The 22177-nt window shown below is 40.5% G+C and overlaps 1 protein-coding gene across 1 annotated transcript; it reads right to left on the bottom strand.

Moving 5' to 3' along the window:
- Nucleotides 1-792: 792 nt before the first annotated feature.
- On the bottom strand, nucleotides 793-22153 carry THOC7 (THO complex 7). The gene is made up of 8 exons (XM_040628594.1): nucleotides 21996-22153; nucleotides 7701-7818; nucleotides 6302-6429; nucleotides 5899-5985; nucleotides 3739-3796; nucleotides 2217-2283; nucleotides 2065-2134; nucleotides 793-1128 (listed from the first exon to the last, which is right to left on the bottom strand). Exons 1-8 carry the CDS (start codon nucleotides 22012-22014, stop codon nucleotides 1061-1063), a joined length of 615 nt encoding a protein of 204 aa, XP_040484528.1. The 5' UTR covers nucleotides 22015-22153; the 3' UTR covers nucleotides 793-1060.
- Nucleotides 22154-22177: the final 24 nt, after the last annotated feature.

Below are 22177 nucleotides of genomic sequence, written 5' to 3'. Positions count from 1 at the left end.
ATAAGGATGGAACCTAACACGTATTGAACATTAAATTCACTACTTACGAATATTACAAGTGATTCAGCCTTAGCTTAATTTTTAAGATCATGAAATCCCTTTTTTGCAAGACCAGCCATCTTTTTTTTTTTTTTAAAGATTTTTTATTTATTTATTTGACAGAGATAGACAGCCAGCGAGAGAGGGAACACAAGCAGGGGGAGTGGGAGAGGAAGAAGCAGGCTCATAGTGGAGGAGCCTGATGTGGGGCTCGATCCGAGAACTCCGGGACCACGCCCTGAGCCGAAGGCAGACGCTTAACGAGCCACCCAGGCGCCCCAAGACCAGCCATCTTAACAGAGTATTTTTCTGAGACAACTTTTTCTTTGTCAATATGTTTTTTTCTACTGAAAATAACTCCTAAATAATGAAACAGTAGAAGAAAACATATCAACAAAATGTTTAACAACCACATTGCTTACGCATTAGAGAGAGAGATCTAGAAGGCAATGCATGTTGATTCACTTTGTATCTTGTAATTACCTCTTATACCACTGATGGTTAGGATCAGGCAGCCTCTCCCCACGCGAGCACATACTACGAACACTTTGTACACAATTTCACAAGTTCACAGCCCTCATGAAGCCTATTCATGCACTCCACTTTCAAATACGGTAACAATTTTCAGACTGACTCATTTTTTTCACGTACATCCTAGAAACGCCACTTTCTCACAGTCTGCAACTTATTTTATAAGCGAACCAGTCTTACCAGTTAAAAACTACCTAGAATACTAATGAGCACAAACACACCTGGCTTGAAAACATTTTATTAAACATTTTTGGATGTGGCTTCCTACCTTTTAAGTTTAAGAATAAAAAAGACATTTCAATACAAACAAATCTATACTGAAGTTTTTTTCCTTTGTGTAAAGAAATACGAATGAACTGTGCGTTAATATTTAAAAGCAAAGTAGTTTACTGCCAAAACTTTAAATATCTCAAGAGCACAACAAATTCTAAACGCACTAGGAGCATGTTGTTACTTCCACATTCTTGGCAAGGGTAAACCAGTAGCTTGTCTATGGCTTAGGCTCTGTTTCCATGGTGCTTTCTTGAGTTTCTTCTACCTCTGAGAGCTTTTCATCATCTGCAATTGAGAAAGAACCATAAAACTTTAGTCAAATCTGCTTAAATTATATGTTTAGTGAATACATGACAACATTTTTATCCTTTATTAGTCATATGTCTAAAACAAAGACAGCAAAATGGCAGCCTATGACTGTCACCAGCCCACACAGTGTTTGGTTTTCGAAAGTGCTGTTTTGGTTGTCGGTATTCATTAGTTAAGTCAAAATGTAAAATTTATGTCATAGAACACACTAAAAAAAAAAAAAAAAAATCTAGGTTTTAGGTTTTTCTTAAAAATAATAAGGTCAGATAACATAGAAATTTCCAATTGGAGACAGTCAATACAAACAAAGAGCAAGTCTCCAGTTCCCCAAAGCACCTTCCATTCACTGACTATGCAAATGTGCTATGCACTAATTACTCCACTCACTTACCATCGCCTGCGTTCTGAATTGTTACTTTATAGCAACAAACTATAATAAACCAAGAAGAATTCCAAATCTATCATCCTTGAATTTCTCTTAATGTGAACCACTGCATATGTATTTTTTTTTTTAAAGATTTTATTTATTTATTCGACAGAGATAGCCAGCGAGAGAGGGAACACAAGCAGGGGGAGTGGGAGAGGGAGAAGCAGGCTCCCAGCAGAGGAGCCTGATGTGGGGCTCGATCCCAGAACGCCGGGATCACGCCCTGAGCCGAAGGCAGACGCTTAACCGCTGTGCCACCCAGGCGCCCCCACTGAATATGTATTTTAAATCATGTATTACCACACATTCAGGCTTTTCTGCATATATGCAGAAAGCTGAACAGCATGAATACTTCTAACATCATCCAGCTATACTCCTGTTCTGAAACTGAAGGTGTACTCTCTCAACAAGATGTAGATTTTAGAAGGCATGCCCCTGGATCACTCAAAAGTCTTTATAAGCATTCTGTGACTATTTCTACTTACTTTCTAGCGTCTGCTGAAGTTCGTGGATGGTACTAAGTAGAACGTGAAACTGTTTCCGTCTCAATTCCAACTGTGTTAACAAGAAAAAAATTAATACACGTTGATCTATACACATATACATATCACAGAGACTAATATACGTGTGCAAATACCTTATCTTCAACACTTTCTTTAATATGTGAAAGATGCTCTAGCTCCTTTCCCAGAGACTCTAGTTCCCTGAAAATAATAAAACAGTGTTATAGTTTGCTAATTGGGGGAACAGAAGTCATAACTGATACCTAACTTTTTAGTTACTAAATAATATTTTAAAAATTAAAAGAAAAAGGGTAAGAAGTTATTACACTCCATTATGATGAAACATTGAAGCTAGGGATGATCTCTTCTTAAATTCTAAGTATGTACTTTTTTTTATTAAAATCAAATTTCTAGAGAATTTTTAAAACCTAAGAAAACACAGACAGAATATCACAACCCAAGAATTGATAACTTTTTTTTTTTTAAAGATTTTATTTATTTATTCGACAGAGATAGAGACAGCCAGCGAGAGAGGAAACACAAGTAGGGGGAGTGGGAGAGGAAGAAGCAGGCTCATAGCAGAGGAGCCTGATGTGGGGCTCGATCCCATAACGCCGGGATCACGCCCTGAGCCGAAGGCAGATGCTTAACCGCTGTGCCACCCAGGCGCCCCAAGAATTGATAACTTTTAACGTTTTATTATACTTATTTGACAAAAAAAGTCTTTTTTTTTTAAAGATTTTATTTATTTATTTGACAGAGAGAGAGACAGCCAGCGAGAGAGGGAACACAAGCAGGGGGAGTGGGAGAGGAAGAAGCAGGCTCATAGCGGAAGAGCCTGATGTGGGGCTTGATCCCAGAACGCCAGGATCACGCCCTGAGCCGAAGGCAGACGCTTAACGACTGCGCCACCCAGGCGCCCCCGACAAAAAAAGTCTTCTTCTTTTTTTTTCCCTTGGTAAAAGAAATAAAACATTGTAGATTAACTTGAAATCCTCTTAGAACCTCATTGGCTGTCCTTTATCCCAGACCTTTTTTCCTCCTCTGGTCCCCACTCAATCAGTCACTATATCATTTCAATCCTTTTTCATACATATATTTGTCTCTCTAAATAATATATGGTATTAGTATATAATGGGGGGGTTAGTTTTTTTTTTTTTTTAAGATTTTATTTATTTATTTATTTGACAGAGAGTGAGAGAGCACAAGCAGGCAGAGCAGCAGAGCAAGAGGGAAAAGCAGGCTCCCCGATGAGCAGGTAGCCCAACTCGGGGCTTGAGCCCAGGATCCTGGGATTATGACCTGAGCCAAGGGCAGATGCCACCCAGGTGCCCCTGAGATCTGAGTTTAAAAAGTGTATATCTAGTTTATCCTTTTAAACTGTTCACTTAGTATTCTGTTATATATATAGTGTACCACATTTTATTTATCTACTCTCCTTTGATATATATTATATGCATTTATTTTAGAACTGTAGACAGTAAGATCCGAAGAAGGAAAAAACTCAATCAAGCAGTATTAGAATATGCAATTTGAAAGATCTGACCCCTCCTTCTAAAACATATTACGTACTCCCATAAAAACGGAATGCATAGGCTAGTATGTAAACATTTGTATATAAAGATTCGCTTCTTTCAAAGTAAGCTCTAAACTTACTTTAATGTCTCATGCCGGTCTGGATGGTGCTGGATCACTTTCGCCAAAGCATCATATTCTGAAAGATACAAAAATAATTACCAAATGAAGGGTTTCTTTGAACACGGATATAAAAAAAAGGTATAATATCACTGATCTCTCCTAATCACTTTCTCAGTGCATAAAGAATGAAAACACTGAAGGATGGAAAGAGTACTGCCAATGTCACTTGGTTCAACTATAACTATAATGATACATGATTTCAAAACTGTTCCAAACAAGGTCTTTTGCCCCCACTCTGTTTTTCCACTTACCTATCCCTGGGCAAGATATAAGAGGCCAGCATAACAGAAGTGAACTTAAGCCGTTTATCGATCACTAAGGAGACCGATTCTGAAAAGGATCTTTTTCACTATTTGCCCAGCAAAGATCAGCGAGGTCAATATATCCCACCATTCATTTCAGATCTTAACAATGGCAAATTACACTTCTCATTCTCGTTCTAAAGGTAAAGATTTCAGAAATTTAGAAACAATTTAAAAGTCAGAAATGACAGAATTCCTTCTTTCTGTTTGACTGAGACCTCCAAGTTTCCCTGTTATTTCCTGTTAACCTTGAGATGATGAATGGCAGCATTCATTTAAAAGCCTCAACTAATCTAGAAAAACACTGAAACCTTTTTAAACGATTTTAGAATTGATAATAATTATTAAATAAGTTGGTATATCCTGCTGTAAATCGGCCACTGAACTTGAACACGTGTATTTTCTAACAAGTTCAAAAACCAATTTTAAAAAATAAGGAATTAAATATCTTACTTGGCTCATTATAAAGTAAAATCCACTGTTTTGGAAATCAGCATATTAATCCAACAAAAGTGTTACTTTTAATAAAAATTTTTTGGATTACAAAATAATACATGATCAGTGCAGGGAAAAAAAAAAAAAGGACCCTAAGCCATAAAAACCCACAGACCCAAAATAACCATTAACATTTTCTATTTCCTTCTAGTTTTTCATATATAGGTCACAATTGTGATTATGCATTATATTTTTTACCTTCCTTCCTTCCTTCCTTCCTTTCTTTTCTTTCTTTCTTTCTTTCTTTTTTTAAAGATTTTATTTATTTGACAGAGAGAGAGACAGCCAGTGAGAGAGGGAACACAAGCAGGGGGAGTGTGAGAGGAAGAAGCAGGCTCCCAGCGGAGCCCGGAGCCCGATGTTGGGCTCGTCGGGCTTGATCCATCCCAGGACCCTGGGATCACGCCCTGAGCTGAAGGCAGACGCTTAACGACTGAGCCACCCAGGTGCCCCCGTTCTTTCAATTTACATTATAGGAGGAGCAATGCCCTGGCCATTAAAATTATTTTGAAATAGTTTTTATGGACTGCAACAAGGACATACCCTAATTAAAAAACAAAAGAAGGGCGCCTGGGTGGCTCGGTAGGTTAAGCATCTGCCTTCCGCTCAGGTCATGATCCCAGGACCCTGGGATCCAGCCCGCATTGGGCTCCTTGCTCATAGGGGAGCCTGCTTCTCCCTCTCCCTCTGTTGCTCCCCCTGCTGTGCTGTGTCAAATAAATGAATAAAATCTTAAACACACACACACACACACCCCAAGAAACAAAAACAAAAGAGATCAGGACAAAGCTAAACTTTAACCTTCCTCTTATTACCGATTTCAGCAGCTTGCAAATGTTTGCTTGCTTTGTACTTAATAAAAACTCACCGGACTTAAATTCTTTTCTTTTTTTCTGGAAAGTAACTCCATGAAACAAACAAATTACAAACAAAACCTTAGGTCTAGCGTCCTTGTTTGAATTGCCTTTGCTGATTAACCATAACATTACTTAGGCAAAGGGGTCTGAAGACAGTAAAAAAAAAAAAAAAAAAAAAAAAAAGAAGGAAAAAAAGAATTCTTTAGAAATATTTGGTTTTAAAAAAATAAATATTTGGATAATCAATACAATCCAGCAAAAAAAAAAAATGTTTTTCAGCATAGTCTTCCTTCTCCACTATTTTAAAGAATAATACAGTTTTAAAGAATTAGGTTTATCTCCTAATTCTTTTTAATAATTCAGATTGATTCTTGCTGAAGATTTTACCACACAACATTAAAAAATTCATTAAAATAGTACTCAGTAATAAGGTATTTGCACACTAAATCCCACAAAACCCTTACCTTGGCGATTTTTTCGTATTCGCTTTGCTTGAAGAATTTGCTTTTTGCACTCAGCAATTTTTTCATGTGCTCCAGCAATGCTACATTCTATATGAAAAGGTTTTTTTAAAGACAGTTGCAACAACATGTACAATCTTCATCCATTTTCAATTTTAAAATGTGTTTTTAAATTAAGTTCCATTGCTAATAAAATAGATGCTGGTGTTTAAAAAACAGCCATAACCCAAAGTACTGTAATCATATCAGAATACATTTTTGTAACTAACATTTACTATATTCTTTCTATTTATATTGTCATTGTTATTATTTTACCACTAACCAAAGAAAAATGAGGAGATATTGTCTCCTTTAGACCGTAAAAATTAAATTACATGGAAACATTAATTGCTTTAAATTTCTTTACCTATTTCTTTGTAAATTTTTTCATAGTTTTCCATTTCTCTGAGATTCATATCATATACCAGCAAAGTTTTGCCCATTGAAAATTCACATTGGGACAGTGTGCTCAGCATACGTTGGTACTGGCTGTATCTAATGGAAAAGAGAGAAACGGAATAAAGATTTTTGGTAAATACCAAAGTCGAACTATTATATATTACAATGCAGGCAGAACTACCAAGTTCTGAGAGAATCATTTGCTTTATTTAAAACAAGTTACAGTATCTTTCTCTTATGTTTAATTTTTCCTAATGGCATGTACTTGAATTTATCAACTGCTTTAGTTACAAGTGCAACAATGGGACTGCTGTTCTTATCAATATAAGCTTAATTTAAACAACTACTCGTTTGAATTTTGTACTTTTTAAAATGTTTTAATCAAGGGGCGAATGGGTGGCTCAGCCAATTAAGCTTCTGCCTTCAGCTCAGGTCAGGATCTCCTGGTCCTGGGATCCAGCCCCGTGTGGGCCTCTCTGCTCAGTGGGGAGTCGGCTTCTCCCTCTCACTCTCCCTATGTTCTCCCTCTCTCTTTCTCTCAAATAAATAAAATCTTTGACAAAAATGTTTTAATCAAGATGAATTTTTTATCCTCACAACTTTCTTTGCACAATTTTTTCACTCTTTACAATGATTTATGTGAAAAGCTAATTCAAATGAGGGAAATTTTTCTAAGGCAAAAAAAGTTATTAAATATATATAAAACCTTGCAATATATAAAAACTTTTTATTAGCTTATAAAAGAAAGAGAAAATAGGGGACCTGGCTGACTCAGTCGGTAGCGCAGATGACTCTTGATCTCAGAGTCCTGAGTTCAAGCCCCACATTGGGCTTAGAGCTTACTTAAAGAAAAGGGTTGCTGGAGGGGAAGCGGTGGAGATGGGGTAACTGGGTGATGGACATTGGGGAGGGTACGTGTTGTAAAGAGCACTGGGAATTATATAGGACTGATGAATCACAGACCTGTACCCCTAAAACAAGTAATATATTTTATGTTAATTAATTGAATTTAAATTAAAAAAATAAAGTAATGCAATAGTGTCTCCAATATTTGATGTAAAAAAAGAAAAAAAATTTAAAAAGAGAAAATTTCATTTAGTTTGTCTAACTAAATGCTAAACGTGACCAAATTAATGAGCCAGAATTTAATCCTTATTTCTTACCACTACACCTTCTGCACATTTTAATAAACATAAAGCAGGCCTCTGAAGAAAATAAGGGCCAGAAAAACCTACACTTGATTCACCCAGAGCTGCCTCCACTAGACAATTGAAGGTGAGTGAAAATCTGAAATACTGACAGGGCTGTATACACGGTCTAAACTCTGATCAGGACATCGGTATAGAAACAACAGTGAGATGAAATACCCCTCTTCCTGGGACCCGGAGTTGCACCATTTAATGAAACTTTTCACGAGCAGATTGATTCTCCGATCATCTCCAGCGCCGTCTCCATCAATTAGGAGACGCTTCCGTATGACTTCGTCTGGAGGGAAAAAGAACAGCGTGAATTAAAATGATGGTCTGGTTCTTGTTGACTTTCAGGGACAAATAACCAATATCACAACTTACTCATTCATCCAAAAGAAAACCACTGAGACTCGAGTATACTTCAAGCCACTAAACGGTAGACTTAAAATGGTTAAGATGGCAACCTTTATGGTATGCAGGCTTTACTACACTTTACATGTATCTTTTTATGTCAATTTAAAGACAGTTATTGAGTGACTACTGTGTGCGGGCAGTGTCCTAGGGGTCGGGGTGACTACCTGCACTCATGGAACTAGTTTTCTGCTGGGCTGCTGAGTAGAAATAGTTTTCAGGTATCACCAAGGACATAAGCCCATAGTTCTTGGAGAACTTTGATTTGGAAAAACCTGTTCACACAGAAGGAGGGCTGAAGTGTTCCCATCTCTGACTAGTGTGAGGTAGTGGTAAAAGGCACAGAAAGAAAAGATTCGAAAGATGTAGTGGGAGACGGCGAAAAGAATGAGAGATGGGTCAGAGAAACAGGAATGGATCTGTAAAAAAAAAAAAAAAAAAGTGTAATTTAGTTATTACATTTGTAATGTTTCTTTCCCCATGAAGACTTTTTTTTTTCTTTTTTAACAAGTCTGTCTCACTTTTGCTTCAAGGGAAAGAAAAAGAAAATGAAATCAAAGAGCATGGCAGATAATAATGATGCGTAATAAGTGGGGCTCCAATCTGCCTGCCTGGCAGCCCTGAGCTAGTGTTCTTGCTGGACAAAATAATGCTGGATCACGACAAGAGAAGGCAGACTGAAACCCAATAAAACATGATTTAAAAAAAATTTATTTATTTGAGAGAGAGAGAGTTCGTGCACATGGGGGAAAGGAGAGAATCCCTAAGCAGACTCTCCACTAAGCAGCGAGCCCGACCAAGGGCTGGATCCCATGATTCATAAGATCATGACCTGAGCCAAAACCAGTGTCGGAGGCTTAACCAGCTGAGCCACCCAGGTACCCCAAACATAATTTTCATCTATCAGATTAGCAAAGATCAAAATACCCAATAAAAAGTGTTGGCAAGGATACTGAGAAACTGCACTTACATATGCTGATGGAATGGAGATTGGTAGGCTCTTTCTGGGGCAAACGGGCTATCACAAACAAGATTTTAAGTGCACATATCTCTTGGACCCCAGAACTCCAATTCTAGGAATTAATCCCCTAAATACCATGTGCATCCACCAACAAAGATAAATGTAAACACATGTTCTTAGTGCTGTTTGTAGTAGAAAGACTGCGAGCCTAAACATGGACCAGTAAGAGACTGGTTAGATTATGAAAACTTCGTGTAATGTAATATGACGCAGCCGAGAGAGTGGATGTATATACCAATGGCAAGAAATCTCCTTTGGTGCAAAGTGAAATGAAAACGAAACAGGTGCAGAGATGCACACAGTTTGCTGTCATTTGTGTGGAAAAGGGGGGAGGCTGTGTATGTGCGTGTGTGCACGTGCACACATCACACATGTTACGTGTGTATTCAGAGAATATCTTTGGAAAGAATGCAAGAAAATGGTAACAGTGGTTTCTTCTGGTGAGAGGGACTACAGCGGGGATGAGAAAAAATGTAATTTTCTATATCATTTCACAGAATTGTGTTTGTTTTTCACCATGTGCGTGCATTATTTTTAAAAAATATTTTAAAGTGTGATTAATGCCTAGAGAGCCTGCACGATGAATCAACATCAAAATCTTGAAACAATAGTTCCTGTGTGTAGGCAGAAGTATTTTTGAGCGCAGGTGCAGCGGAGATAAACTTTGGAAGGCAGGTGGCTGCAGTTTTAAAATCTGCTCTGTGACAACATCAGATAAACATTTTTAGAATTGGGTTTTGTTCTCAGAGTCATGGCTTTGACAGGCAGCTCAAGTTATCAATTTATCAGGTATTTTAATTTTACACTTTAAAATACAAACTAATGCTTTCAGTTTTTGACCTCCAACACTGTTATTTGAAGAGCCTGAGACAAAACAGTCCTCAAAGGGATTAAAATGCAGAAAATGAACTGATTTTATTTTTTTTATCACAAACATGCTTTAACTTTGTTAAAAACAAACATCCAGCCGGTGAGCAGTCTGTTCGACGCCGTTCAACTCCTTTCCTTTCTTTTGTTCAGTTTCTCATTTTCTTAGCTCTGTTCTTCCCACCCCCCAAAACCCCCATCTTCCTCCTAGATACCTGGTCATCCTACTTTACTGAGGACTAGAAAATTGGGGAATGAGTACCCTAAGGGGGAAACTATTATCACAGCTGGTTTTTCAAGAGATTTTTAAAGTTTGGTGGCTAGTAAAAATGTTTCAAGCACATTTTGTGATCATTCCAGCTGTAGAGTTAAGAACTGTGTACTTTTATATATGCAATAGCCCAATTATAAAAGTTTTTGAAAAATGTTTAGAACACTGTACAGGCCAAATAAACTTGGGGAAAAGGTTTATGAGGGCCAGTCCTGTGTCTTATTCATTCTGTTTCCTTCCCAACCTCTCACACTGTGTCTTTACGCTTCCGATGTGCAATAAATATTCTTAAATTGGATTTGTGGTGCCTGCTTGGGACCATCTGCCCTCTGAAGAATTTCGTCTCAATAAAATACTAACAAAGACCAGCAGACAACATCTTATTTTCAGGTCCAAAGCAGAGAATTCTCTTCTCGTACAAAAGATACGAATACTTGATCAACGGGCAGATGTGTCCATAGGGTACCAGAGTAGTTCTAAGGATGTGAGATAAAGACCTGAGCTCTTTGGCTCTAGGTAGAGAAATAACATGCATATGAACACACACGCAGAGGAGGCTGGGATTCTTAAATGAATGACAGGGACATGCACCAGAAGAGATTAGGAGGACAACTACCTTTGGCTTGGGGGAATCAGGGGAAGTGGAATTTGGGCTGCTCTTCTCATACTTAAAAATCATCAGTCAATGGGATGCCTGGATGGCTCAGTCCGTTAAATGTCGACTCTTGGTTTTCTACTCAGGTCGTGATCTCAGGGTCTGTGATCAAGCCCCGCGTCAGGCTCCACACTCAGCACAGAGTCTGCTTGTCCCTCTTTCTCTGCTCCCCACCCTGCCTGTGTTCTCTCTCTCAAATAAATAAATAAATAAAATCTTTGGGGTGCCTGCGTGGCTTAGTTGGTTAAGCATCTGCCTTCAGCTCAGGTCATAATCCCAGGGTCCCGGGATCAAGCCCTGCATCAGGATCCCTACTCAGTGGGGAGTCTGCTTCTCCGTCTCCCCCTGCTTGTGCTTTCTCTCTCTCTCACTTGCTCACTCTCAAATAAATAAAAATAAACAAAATCTTTAAAAAAATCATCAATCACAAAAGCTAAAAGGTATTTTTAACAAAATCTACTTAATCTTCAAATAACATATACCCTTTGGCCCAACAATCCTAGATAAACTTGTACATATGCAATATGACTATGTCGATCAACAGGGGGCTAGATAAATTTTGGTACAAGAACATGATGGAATACTACGAAGCCATAAAAAAGAACCCCAAAGAATGAGGAAATGTCTATGTGCTGATACAGAGAGATCACGTAAGATAACCTGATAAAAGAACAAGGTGAGGAACAGTATGTACGGCATGTTCCTTTCACACATAAATGGGGGGAATGAGAATATAGGCTTATATTCATACAAATACCCTGGAATGATATACAAGAAACTAATAAAAGGGGTTACCAAGGGAGAGGGGCAGTGTAAGTGGGACAGAGAACAGGCTGGAAGATGGGGAAATATCTTTTTGCATTATTTGATTTTTGAACCATTTGAACTCAAAATCTGTCAGCTGTTGTTTGAAAAAGCTATGATTGTGGTGATGGTATCACAGGTGTCTGCATATGTCCAGATGCATCAAATTGCACACATTAAATACTCAGTTCTTTGTATAAAATTGTCCCTCAGTAAAGCTATTAAAAAAAAAAAAAGAGGGGTGCTTGGATGGCTCAGTCAGTAGAGCATACAACTCTTAATCTTGGGGTTGTGAGTTAGAGCTCCATGCCAGGTGTAGAGGCTATGTAAAAAAGTAAAATCTTTGGGGCACCTGGGTGGCGCAGTCAGTTGAGCATCCGAAACTTGATTTCGGCACAGGTTGTGATCTCAGGGTTGTGAGATCAAGCCCCACATGGGGCTCTATGCTCATCACGGAGTCTACTTAAGACTTTCTCTCCCGGGGGCGCCTGGGTAGCTCAGTCGTTAGGCATCTGCCTTCGGCTCAGGTCATGATCCCAGGGCACCTAGGCATTGGCCCCTGCCTTTTCCTAACCAAGTGTCTGCTCAGTCCTAACCTGCCTCAGGACCTGTGATTCTAATCTCTAATTTTCATGCCATTTTAGCTCCTACTGCATGTTTTTTGGTAGCTTCCTAATAGCTTCCCTGCCTTGGGCTTTTCCCAGCTGTAGTCCATTTTGTACACTGCCCAGAGCTTAATCCTCCAAAGTCTTGCTCCTAAACCTTTAGCAACTACCAGTTGCCTGCCAGCAAAGTCCAAGTCCACTAGCATGGCATTCACTAGTGCAGACTCCCACATTGTGACCTCTTTCTGTCCTTGGGTCCCAAGATTTGTCCAGCCTCCTTAATGTTCTCATGTGCAAATACATGTTCTAGCCTTTCACTCCCCACCTCTGCTAGAGCTCACAGCTTTCTCCTTGTCTGGGATGGGGACAGGGAAGGGACTTTGGCTTGCTTTTGAATTTTTTTCCCTTTTCAAATATTTATTTATTTAAAGTTTTTTTTTTTTTTTTTAAGATTTATTTGGCAGGGGGTGGCAAAGGGAGCGAGTCTTTTTTTTTTTTTTTTAAGATTTTATTAATGTATTTGACAGAGAGAGAGAGAGAGACAGCGACAGAAGGAACACAAGCAGGGGGAGTGGGAGAGGGAGAAGCAGACTCCCACTGAGCAGGGAGCCCAAACGTGGGGCTCGATCCCGGGACCCTGGGATCATGACCTGAGCCGAAGGCAGATGCCTAACGACTGAGCCACCCAGGTGCCCCCGGGAGAGAAAGTCTTAAGTAGACTCCGTGATGAGCACAGAGCCCCATGTGGGGCTTGATCTCACAACCCTGAGATCACAACCTGTGCCGAAATCAAGTTTCGGATGCTCAACTGACTGCGCCACCCAGGTGCCCCAAAGATTTTACTTTTTTACGTAGCCTCTACACCCAACATGGAGCTCTAACTCACAACCCCAAGATTAAGAGTTGTATGCTCTACTGACTGGCTGCTGATGGTTCCTAACACAGATGACATGAGTATTATTATTTTAATGGTACCTCATCAATTACTGCTAGACTGAACACACCTAAAACATGCTTTGTTTACTATATACATTGACTTCATAAATTATCATCATGCTTGAAGCTCTCTATAAGCAACTTAAATGCTAATATTATTAATTCCAGCAGACCTTGGCCCACCCTTTATAAAAACAGTAAGATGGCTTAGAAACTATTTTAATGATGTTATCAGTATCACTCCTTAGTTGTCATGATTGCTTTCTTTACTGACTATGAGGATCAATGCCATCTGGAAAAGCTTTTAAAGATTTTATTTATTTGTCAGAGAGCGAGAAAGAACACAAGCAGGGGGAGCAGCAGGCAGAGGAAGAAGCAGGCTCCACGCTAAGCAATGAACCCAATGTGGGACTCGATCCCAGGACTCTGGGATCATGACCTGAGCGGAAGGCAGATGCTTAACCAGCTGAGCCACGCAGGCATCCCTGGAAATCTTTTAACCGCAAATACCTAATATCTGCCCCGAGACTGGTGCTTTTCTACCTGATTTCAGGCTTGTAGGAAGTTTTCCTACTGGATTCAGTTACATGTTATGCTGTGATTATACCTACAAAGTGTCAGCCATTCAAAATCACTTTAAAATCAATTATGACACATATATGCTAATAAACAAACATTTACTCATCAATTTGGGATACATTTTAGACCCCTTTTTGTCTTATATGACCTATACCTAGAAAAAAATAACATAATTACTTATGACACTAAATAAACCTCAAAACGTCCTTTCAAGGGGTTAGATTTATAATACCCCATTTTCCATAAACAGAGAGACAGGAAGAAATGACTGCTTTACAGTCACTAGACCTCTCTCCTTCTCCAAGCCCCTGCTCAGAGGATACTGCTATTTTAGCTGTTCTCATTTTATCATGGACAGGACAATCTCTCATAAACCCAGACTTTCAAAACCCATCATTGTTATTCTCTCACAGTAGCTCTTAAAATCTTGATTACAAAACAAGTTTTCAGAACATCTTGGAGCAAATATTCAAAATAGGAAAAAGGAAAACAATTTGGAAGATAATGCTGGGCCAACTTTCAAGACACTTATTTCTTTAGGGCTAGGTCAAGGCTTGACAACCAGTAGCAAGAGTGTCACTGTTAATGTGACTTCCTCCTAGGGCTAATCTACCCTCAGGTGTGCCTTTCTAAACTGCTAGACCTCACAGCACAGCAATCTCACCTCCTCTTAGGAAACAGTAATCCTGTGACCTGCCAGTGGAGATTAGCATTTGCTTTCTCTAAGCACTTTAGCAAGGAATTGTTAGCATGGAAATGCACCACTGGTTTCTTCTTGGTGTTCCTAAAAGCTCTGGATCCAAACTGAAAACCATGGGAAGGGACAACAGTTTATTTAACACTTTGAGACAGGGTGAATTTGAAACAGCTGGCTACTACAGCAATGTAGCAGTATGTACCAAAATTAAAAAATACATATATTCTTTGACCCGTCTTCTAGAAATTATTTCCACAGGTGTGTGAAGACATCTATACAAATATCTCCATTGGAATACTACTTGTAAGAGTGAAAAACTGAAAATATCTAAATGCTTAGATGTTTACTAGAGAATTTTTTAAAACATTTTATTTATTAGAGAGAGAGAGCACGAGCCAGTGCGGGCACACAAGGGGGTAGGAGCAGAAGGAGAGGGAGAAGCAGACTCCCCGCTGAGCAGGGAGTCTGATGTCGGGCTCAATCCCAGGACTCTAAGATGATGATTTGAGCCAAAGGCAGATGCTTAACTAACTGAGCCACCCAGGCGCCCGGAGAATAAATTTTAAAAATGTAATAGAATACTACACATTGATACAAAAGAAAGAGCTCCAAGATAAAATGATTATAGAAGTATAACACAGAAGAGTGTGTAAATGTTTGTTTAAAATTTTAAAGTATATATACATAGTGGCCAACCAACATATACATAATGCTTGCAATATGCTAAGTGTGTTTTTTTACATATAAATACACTTAATCTGCACAAGAGCCCTATAAAGTAGATATTACCACCTCTATTTTACTAGTGAAGGAACTGAAAGTTGCTCAAATTAAATGTCACCAGAAATATGGAGTAGAGCTTAGATTGAAACTCACAAGTTTGGCACAAGTTTGCTTTTTACCCTTTATAGGCACTTAAAAATCATTCTGAAAAGGTACACCAAAAACCAGTTAATAGTGATTACCTCTGGGAGGAGGGGCTAGCCATGGAAGGTGAAGAGGGGAGAGTTTTCACTTGTCACTTGGTGTGTTATTTTTCTTGAATTGTCTGACATGCATTTCTTTTTAAAAATACTAATAGTGGCTATCTGGAGAGTGAGCTTATTGGTCATTTTGAGGATTTTTCTTCCTTTCTTCTGCATTATAAGTTCCATGCAATGTTCTCTAATGAATCCATGATGTGTTAACGAGAAAAAAGAAAACTGGCTTGACTTGACCTACAAGAGCAGAGACTAGGGCCATGTAAAAACAGTGAGCATGCAGATTCCTTTTAGATTTATCATTGGGTCGCTACCGCTCATGGGTTATTAAGCTGAATTACTTATGTCTAATTGTTTTAGGTTACTTACGGTAAAATAACACGTAGCCCCTCCTTTCATGAAGCTTAAAATCACTAAAACGATTTTGAAGGCCAACATATTAAGAAGTTACAAAGAAGCAGTGGAAAGAACAGTAAATAAGATGGTTTGCTTTCTCCATGTAAATATTAACCTCTCGTGAGATAGCATAGGGCTAGTCTAAATATATTGCTAATGTGAAAGTCAATTACTTAAACCAAAATTAAATTAAAAAATTTTTTTTTCAAAAAGCAAAAAAATAGTGCTGAGGTCCTTTTGTTTTTCTCTAGATTTACTTAAATGTTTAGAGGGTGGTGCTAATAATAATAAAGTCAAGGTTGGAACTCCAATTTTGCTTTGAAAAGCCATTTATCTTGGCTAAAGAAACATTATTTAATACTTGCACTGCATCAGTAACCCCTGTGCTGGGATTACAGCCGAGGGAACAAAGTGGTGAAATCCATTGGTGCTAGGGGGAAAAAAAGCCAAGTAAATCCCATGACCACAAATGTCCAATTAACATTGGATCAGCAATTGAAATAGGAATAACAGCAGCAACAGGCACTTATATAGCGTTTATACACTCCTATTTGAGGACCGTACATCTCGTTTGTTCCTTTCATTCCGGACAGTGTCCTGGTTTGGACAAGAGATTAAGTAGTCAATTTCAAAGTTCTTTACCTATATTATCACACTTCACCCTTGAAGAAACCCTATAAAGTGTGTATTATTATCTTCATTTTACAGATGAGTAGTGTCATTTCTGCCATAGGAAAATATATACAATCACATTATTAGAAAGTCACAGTACGGTTCCATTATTCGGTCATATTGTTCGTAGGCATGTTAAAAACCATTATTTTAAGTTTTAACGAGCATATATCCAAGCATTATACTTTCTAATTAAAAAGCAAAAACACATATACAATAGAATATTACTCAGCCATAAAAAAGGAAATCTTGTCATTTGTAAAACCATGGATGGACCCTGAGGGTATTATGCTAAATGAAACAAGTCAGACAGGGAAAAACAACTACCATATGATTTCACTTATATGTGGCATCTAAAAAACAAATGAACAAACAATACAAAAAAAAAAAAAAAAGAAAGAAAGAAAACCCATACAGAGAACAGATTAGTGGTTATTAGAGGGACAGGGTTATTGCAGGGAAGGCGAAATGAGGGAAGTGGGTCAATTGAATGGTGATGGATGATAACTAGGCTTATCACAACAACCACTTTGTAGTGCATACAAATATCAAATTATGTTGTACACCTGAAACTAATGTTATATACTAATTTTACCTCAATTAAAAAAAATACTGTCAAAACCAACAAGCTCTATTCAATGGAATGTACAGACACACCCTGCTCCTGCCGCCGCCTTCTCATCTCCCATCTGTGCTCTGGCACATTGATGTATGTATCAATGTTCTCTGTACTGCAAAAAGCGCTTCTGGGCGGTGTAGTCGGTTAAGCGTCTGACTCTTGATTTCAGCTCAGGTCATGATCTCAGGGTCATGAGATTTAAGCCTTGGCTTGTATTGGGCGTGGAGCCTGCTTAAGATTCTCTCTTTCTCTCTCCCTCAAAAAAAAAAAAAAAAAAGTGCTTCTGAAATGATTTCTATCAGGGTACTAACACTGCTTAACACCCTTTAAATTAACACATACAAAATACAAACTGTGAACATAGCTTAACAGTGACAACATCTAAACTGTTTTTCAGGGCTGCCTGGGTGGCTCAGATGGTTAAGTGTCTGCCTTCAGCTCAGGTCATGATCTCCAGGTCCTGGGATCAAGCCCCATGACCCGGCTCCCAGTTCAGCGGGGAGTCTGCTTCTCCCTCTCCCTCGGCCTCTCGCCCTGCATGTGCTCTCTCAGATGAATAAGTAAAATCCTTTAAAAACAAATTGTTTTTTGGTTAGCTAAATGCTGGGGTGGCAACAGGGGAGGAGAGAGAATGACTTTGCCAAGAACTAGCTACATGACAGTCAAACGCTTCCCAGGGCCTCCATTTTGCCATGTATAAAATGGTAGTGTTGGTGATAATATCTATAGTTCAGTATCCATAGATAACAATATCACGTCTCTCTCCTTCCCTCTGAGGAGGGCAGTTCCTCAAATTAACCAGTGTCCTTGTACAGGGTGCAGGAAATAAAGAGCTTCTCCTCTAAGAGCTCCCAGTCCGAATGGCTAGGCAAACCCATATGGAAGGATTACATGAGGGCACAGCATCTTTCCAGGCACCTCCAATTTGTAAGAGGGCATTAGCTGTCCTTTAAGCTCCAGAGACAGGTACTGGTACTCCTCCAAGAACTTGTCAGGATGACTGAGCTATTCAGGCCACTCCTGTCTTCTTAGCCACCCTCATCTTAATCCAAACCCACCCTGACTCTTGGAATACTTCTTGCTGGCCTCCCTGCTTCCATTCTTGTTTTCCTAGACTCCATTCCCCACACAGCAACCCAAAATGATCAAAAAGAAGTATGGGATCCCTAATTTGTCTGTTTAAAATCCTCCAATCATATCTAAGTACCCACAGAAGACAATCCAATCTCCTTTCCAAGGCTTAGGTGGCTCTGGACAAGCTCCTGTTTACTTCTCTGACCTCCTTTTGTATCATATCCCTCCTGACCCACCTGGATACCAACCCTTATCTTATTCCTTAAATTTATTCCTTATCTTCTCTGAAGGGCAGAGCTTATTTTTGCCTCAGGCCTTTGTACGAGTTGTAACCTGTCCTGAATCCTTTCCTGGACTCTTCACAGGGTTGATGCCTTCAGGCCTTACTCTAAGGGTCACTTTACAGAGAGGTCGTATCTGACTGTTGGCCGCCCTCCCCCTTTATGGTCTTTCATATCCTATCCAGTTCATTCTCAGAACTTATGTAATTTCAGAACTTAATTATGTTTTTTCTCAGAAATTATCTTATTACGTATTTGATTGCACACTATTGCTTCTGTCCGCCAAGCAGAAGTCGGGTCTTCCTCAGTAGTTTACTGCTGTAGACAGTACCTTGAATTGGGCGCAGAGAGTATGCAATACATTGTTGACCTATCATACCCACTACTCATTTCTGCTTGATTTTTACCAAAAGCTCAGTTGAGGAAAACCATGTTTACAGAGGACTGCCTGAAAAAGTTGTACTTCATCCATTCTTCTAAGACCTAAATATTCTTAAAACAAATTTGCAAAAAAACCCCTTGCTCTGAATTAAGGCAGTGCCGCAGAAGTATTCGGCTACACCACATGACCTATTGGCTTTAGGATGCCTTTCTAAATTGTTATTTAGCCTTCTTTGACCTAGTCAGGGATGTGCTAAGAAACAGCCCTATGATCATCGGTGCTGATAAGAGGTTAAAGATATGACACTAGCTTTTCTTTATGGGGACCCTAACGATCAACTTTATCTCTAGTGTTTTAATCAGAAAGAATTGCTTGTACTGTGTATCTAATGTTGCCTTCTCTCCTGTACACAAGAGCACAGAGTGGACCAGGTCCCGCCTCTTGCTATGAACTAGTAGAGAAACAAGTCACTGCTGGCTGTCTTAATTAACGTACCAGATTCTACCCACTGCATTTTGAGGATCACCCCACTTCTAACTTCCTCTTGTTTTCCTTCCTCTCAATGTTCTTTTTGCCCTGTTTTCTCATGAATTTATTTTATATGTTTTCACACTATGGTGAGCTGCCTTAAATATTTTCTAGAAAATGTCATTTAACTAAATTAAGTATTAAGGGCTACAACAGTAATATGCATAAAATATTATGGTTAATAGGTGAAAGATCAACTGTTCTGGAAAAGATGAATATTTGAGGTGGGTCTTGAATACATGCCAGTTACCAGGCAGAAAAGGGCAATCTGTGCAAATACAGAGATGAAGAAGGCACAGTCCTAATCAAAGGAAAATTAAGGAAAGATGACTAAACCGATTCTTAACGTTTAATAGTATTTGCTGAACATTATTATATGTAGGACTCAGTGCAAAGCACTACAACTTTTATTGCATTTAAACCTCTAAACAACCTTATGAGATAGATTTTATTATCCTCATTTACAAAGAATGAAACTGAGGCTCAAAGAGGTTAATTAAGCTAAGCAAGATCAGACAGCTTATTAGGGGCAGAGTGGGTACTCCCGTGGCCTCTAACATCCACTCAACCACTTAAGTCCTGGCATTCTACCTCATTCTACTTCTCTGTATTCCCTCTTTGTCTGAGTTCCCATTATCTCTTACTAGGACTAGTGCAGCAGTAACTGAGAGACTGGATGCACAGAAGGGAGGGACAAGAACTCTGGAGCCAGACTGCCTGGTTTTGAGCTCAGGCTCTACACCTTACTAACTGCACAAACGTGGACAAGTTGCTTAACCTCCGTGTGTCCCAGTTTCATCTGTGAAGTGGAGTTAATAATTAGAACACTCCTTGACACATGATGAATACTGTATGCTACAGAGAACTTAACTCCACTCTTCCCTTCCCCTCATCATTCCTCACATAGTACATACAGCATGTGGGGGGGTGTTTGTTCATTTTTTTAATGCAATTCTGATCACACAGCACCAATGTTAAAAACTACTGATTCCCATTGCCCTCAGAAATCTCTGGCTACAACTTTTTAAATTCTAGCCAATATTTATCGTCTCTTGAGTTTTTCCAGCACTTCGGGTCTTTGCACAAGTGGTTCCCCACCTGGAACACCAGTCCAACTACAACTATTTATTCTTCAAAAATGGGATTAACAGTAACTGTCTTAGGGAAGCTGATCTTTGAGAGTGGATAAACAATCTTTGCTACATGCTCCCACAGTTCCCACCCTTGTACTCCCCTTGTGGTAACATTTGCCACCCTTAAAACTAATTATCCAAGGTGTCTTTCCCCAGACTGCAACCTAAGAGGGGGGGAAAAGGTCTTGCTTGTTGGTTCTGGACTGTAATTCCAAGGCCTAGCCTAGATAGGATAAATAAAACTGGAATGAAGCAAAGTTAGAATTTCCCATGAAGGTCCTGGACCTTTAAGATTAGTCTCCCACTTCACTACCTGTTATCACAAATTTAGGTCTATTACTCTTCTTCCCATTGCAGGCCCTTTAATATGGAAATTCTGTCTACCTCTAACTTTTCAGAAATGGCCTCTCCACAGGCATCTACCTTTACTGGTCACCCTCTCTTCAAATACACATAGCACCCCTAGACATCCCCTTCCCAGTTGTTAAAGGACTTCCTTCCTCTGTTACCAAATACTTTCTTAGGTTCTCCCTCCAGTTGCCCATTATGCCTGTCCACCTTCCCCAAGGTGGCACCCTATTTTATTTCTACTCTCAGTTCTTAGATCACCCCCTGGGTCTCTGCACCCAGGGTCCACCTTTCCTAAACTATCCTCACAACTTTCCACAAACCCCGTGTCTGCCTGCTGACTCTCCTCCCATTCCTGCCCACAAGCCACCGTCCCCAACACATATACACAGACAAATCTTTTATTGTCTTGATCTACCCCAGGTGGCCTCATCCCTCACACTGGCTCCTTCTAAATCCCCCATGCACTCTCTGATTGTCCTCCAGATACCCCCGTCCACATCTACCCTTTTTAGATATTATCTCTATCTCCCTCTCCCTATGTCCAGTCCGGGGCTAGTTCTCAGGCCTCACTGCGATCCACACCACTATCTGGGGGCCCTTCCTAACCTGTCCAGAAGACTCCTCCAGGTGTCACCCTCTGTACGCTGACACCCTTTGTACTCGTGTCTTGGAACCTCCCCGTTCGTCTGCTCTTGGTCCCAAACTTCCACCCCATCCCTAAAGTTCTCACACCCTCCAGCCCACCACAGGCCCTCCGGACCCCCGGCGGCAGGGTCTCCACCTCTCCTCCCCCTCGCCACTCCTTGGACCCCATATTCTCACCAAGTGTTCCCTCACCACATCCGCCGATGGCCTGGACCCCTTCCCGGTACCACCCGCCCACGCGCCGCTGCCACCGTTCCCGGGCCCCCACGTGTGCTCCCAGCCCCCCGACCATCCTCCCAGCACACCCTCCGCAGGCCCGGCGCGGCCTCCGAAGAGCGGGCCGGGAGTCCGAGGGGCTCCAAGGGGGACCAGGGGTCCGGGGAGAGGCCCGAAGGACCCGGAGGAAGCGTCCGGGAAAGGCCGGCTATCCGAGGGGTCTGATCGCGGAGGCCGAGGGGCTCCCGGACGCAGCCGGGGAGGCCGGGGGGCTCGTGGGAGGCCGGGGAGGCAGGGGCGGCCGAGGGGCTCGGGGGAGCGGGCCGGGGTGGCGGCGAGCGGGCCTCACCGTCAGTCACGGCTCCCATGGCGTGCGCGGCGGCGGCGGCGGCGCAAGCTGAGGCGGCGGTTGGCGGCGGCGGAGGTCAAACTCCCACAATGCAGCCGGGTAAACAGCCATGGAGGAGGAGGCGGCGGCGCCCGCGGCCGCCCGCTCCGACGCCTGAGCCGCGCCGCGCCGCCGCCGCCGCC

The sequence above is a fragment of the Ursus maritimus genome, unplaced genomic scaffold (genome assembly GCF_017311325.1).
Source record: "Ursus maritimus isolate PB19 unplaced genomic scaffold, ASM1731132v1 scaffold_14, whole genome shotgun sequence".
Lineage (NCBI taxonomy): Eukaryota > Metazoa > Chordata > Mammalia > Carnivora > Ursidae > Ursus > Ursus maritimus.
The sequence above is the reverse complement of the archived record's forward strand: the minus strand, read 5'-3'. Positions and strand labels throughout refer to the sequence as shown.

What these genes read in the sequence shown, in the direction of transcription:
- THOC7 (XM_040628594.1), bottom strand. An exon ending in TCCGGGTCCCAGGAAGAGGG is followed by an intron (nt 6,430 to 7,700) that starts GTATTTCATCTC and finishes CTTTTCCATTAG; the next exon opens with ATACAGCCAGTACCAACGTA. An exon ending in ACTTCAGCAGACGCTAGAAA is followed by an intron (nt 1,129 to 2,064) that starts GTAAGTAGAAAT and finishes TCTCAATTGCAG; the next exon opens with ATGATGAAAAGCTCTCAGAG.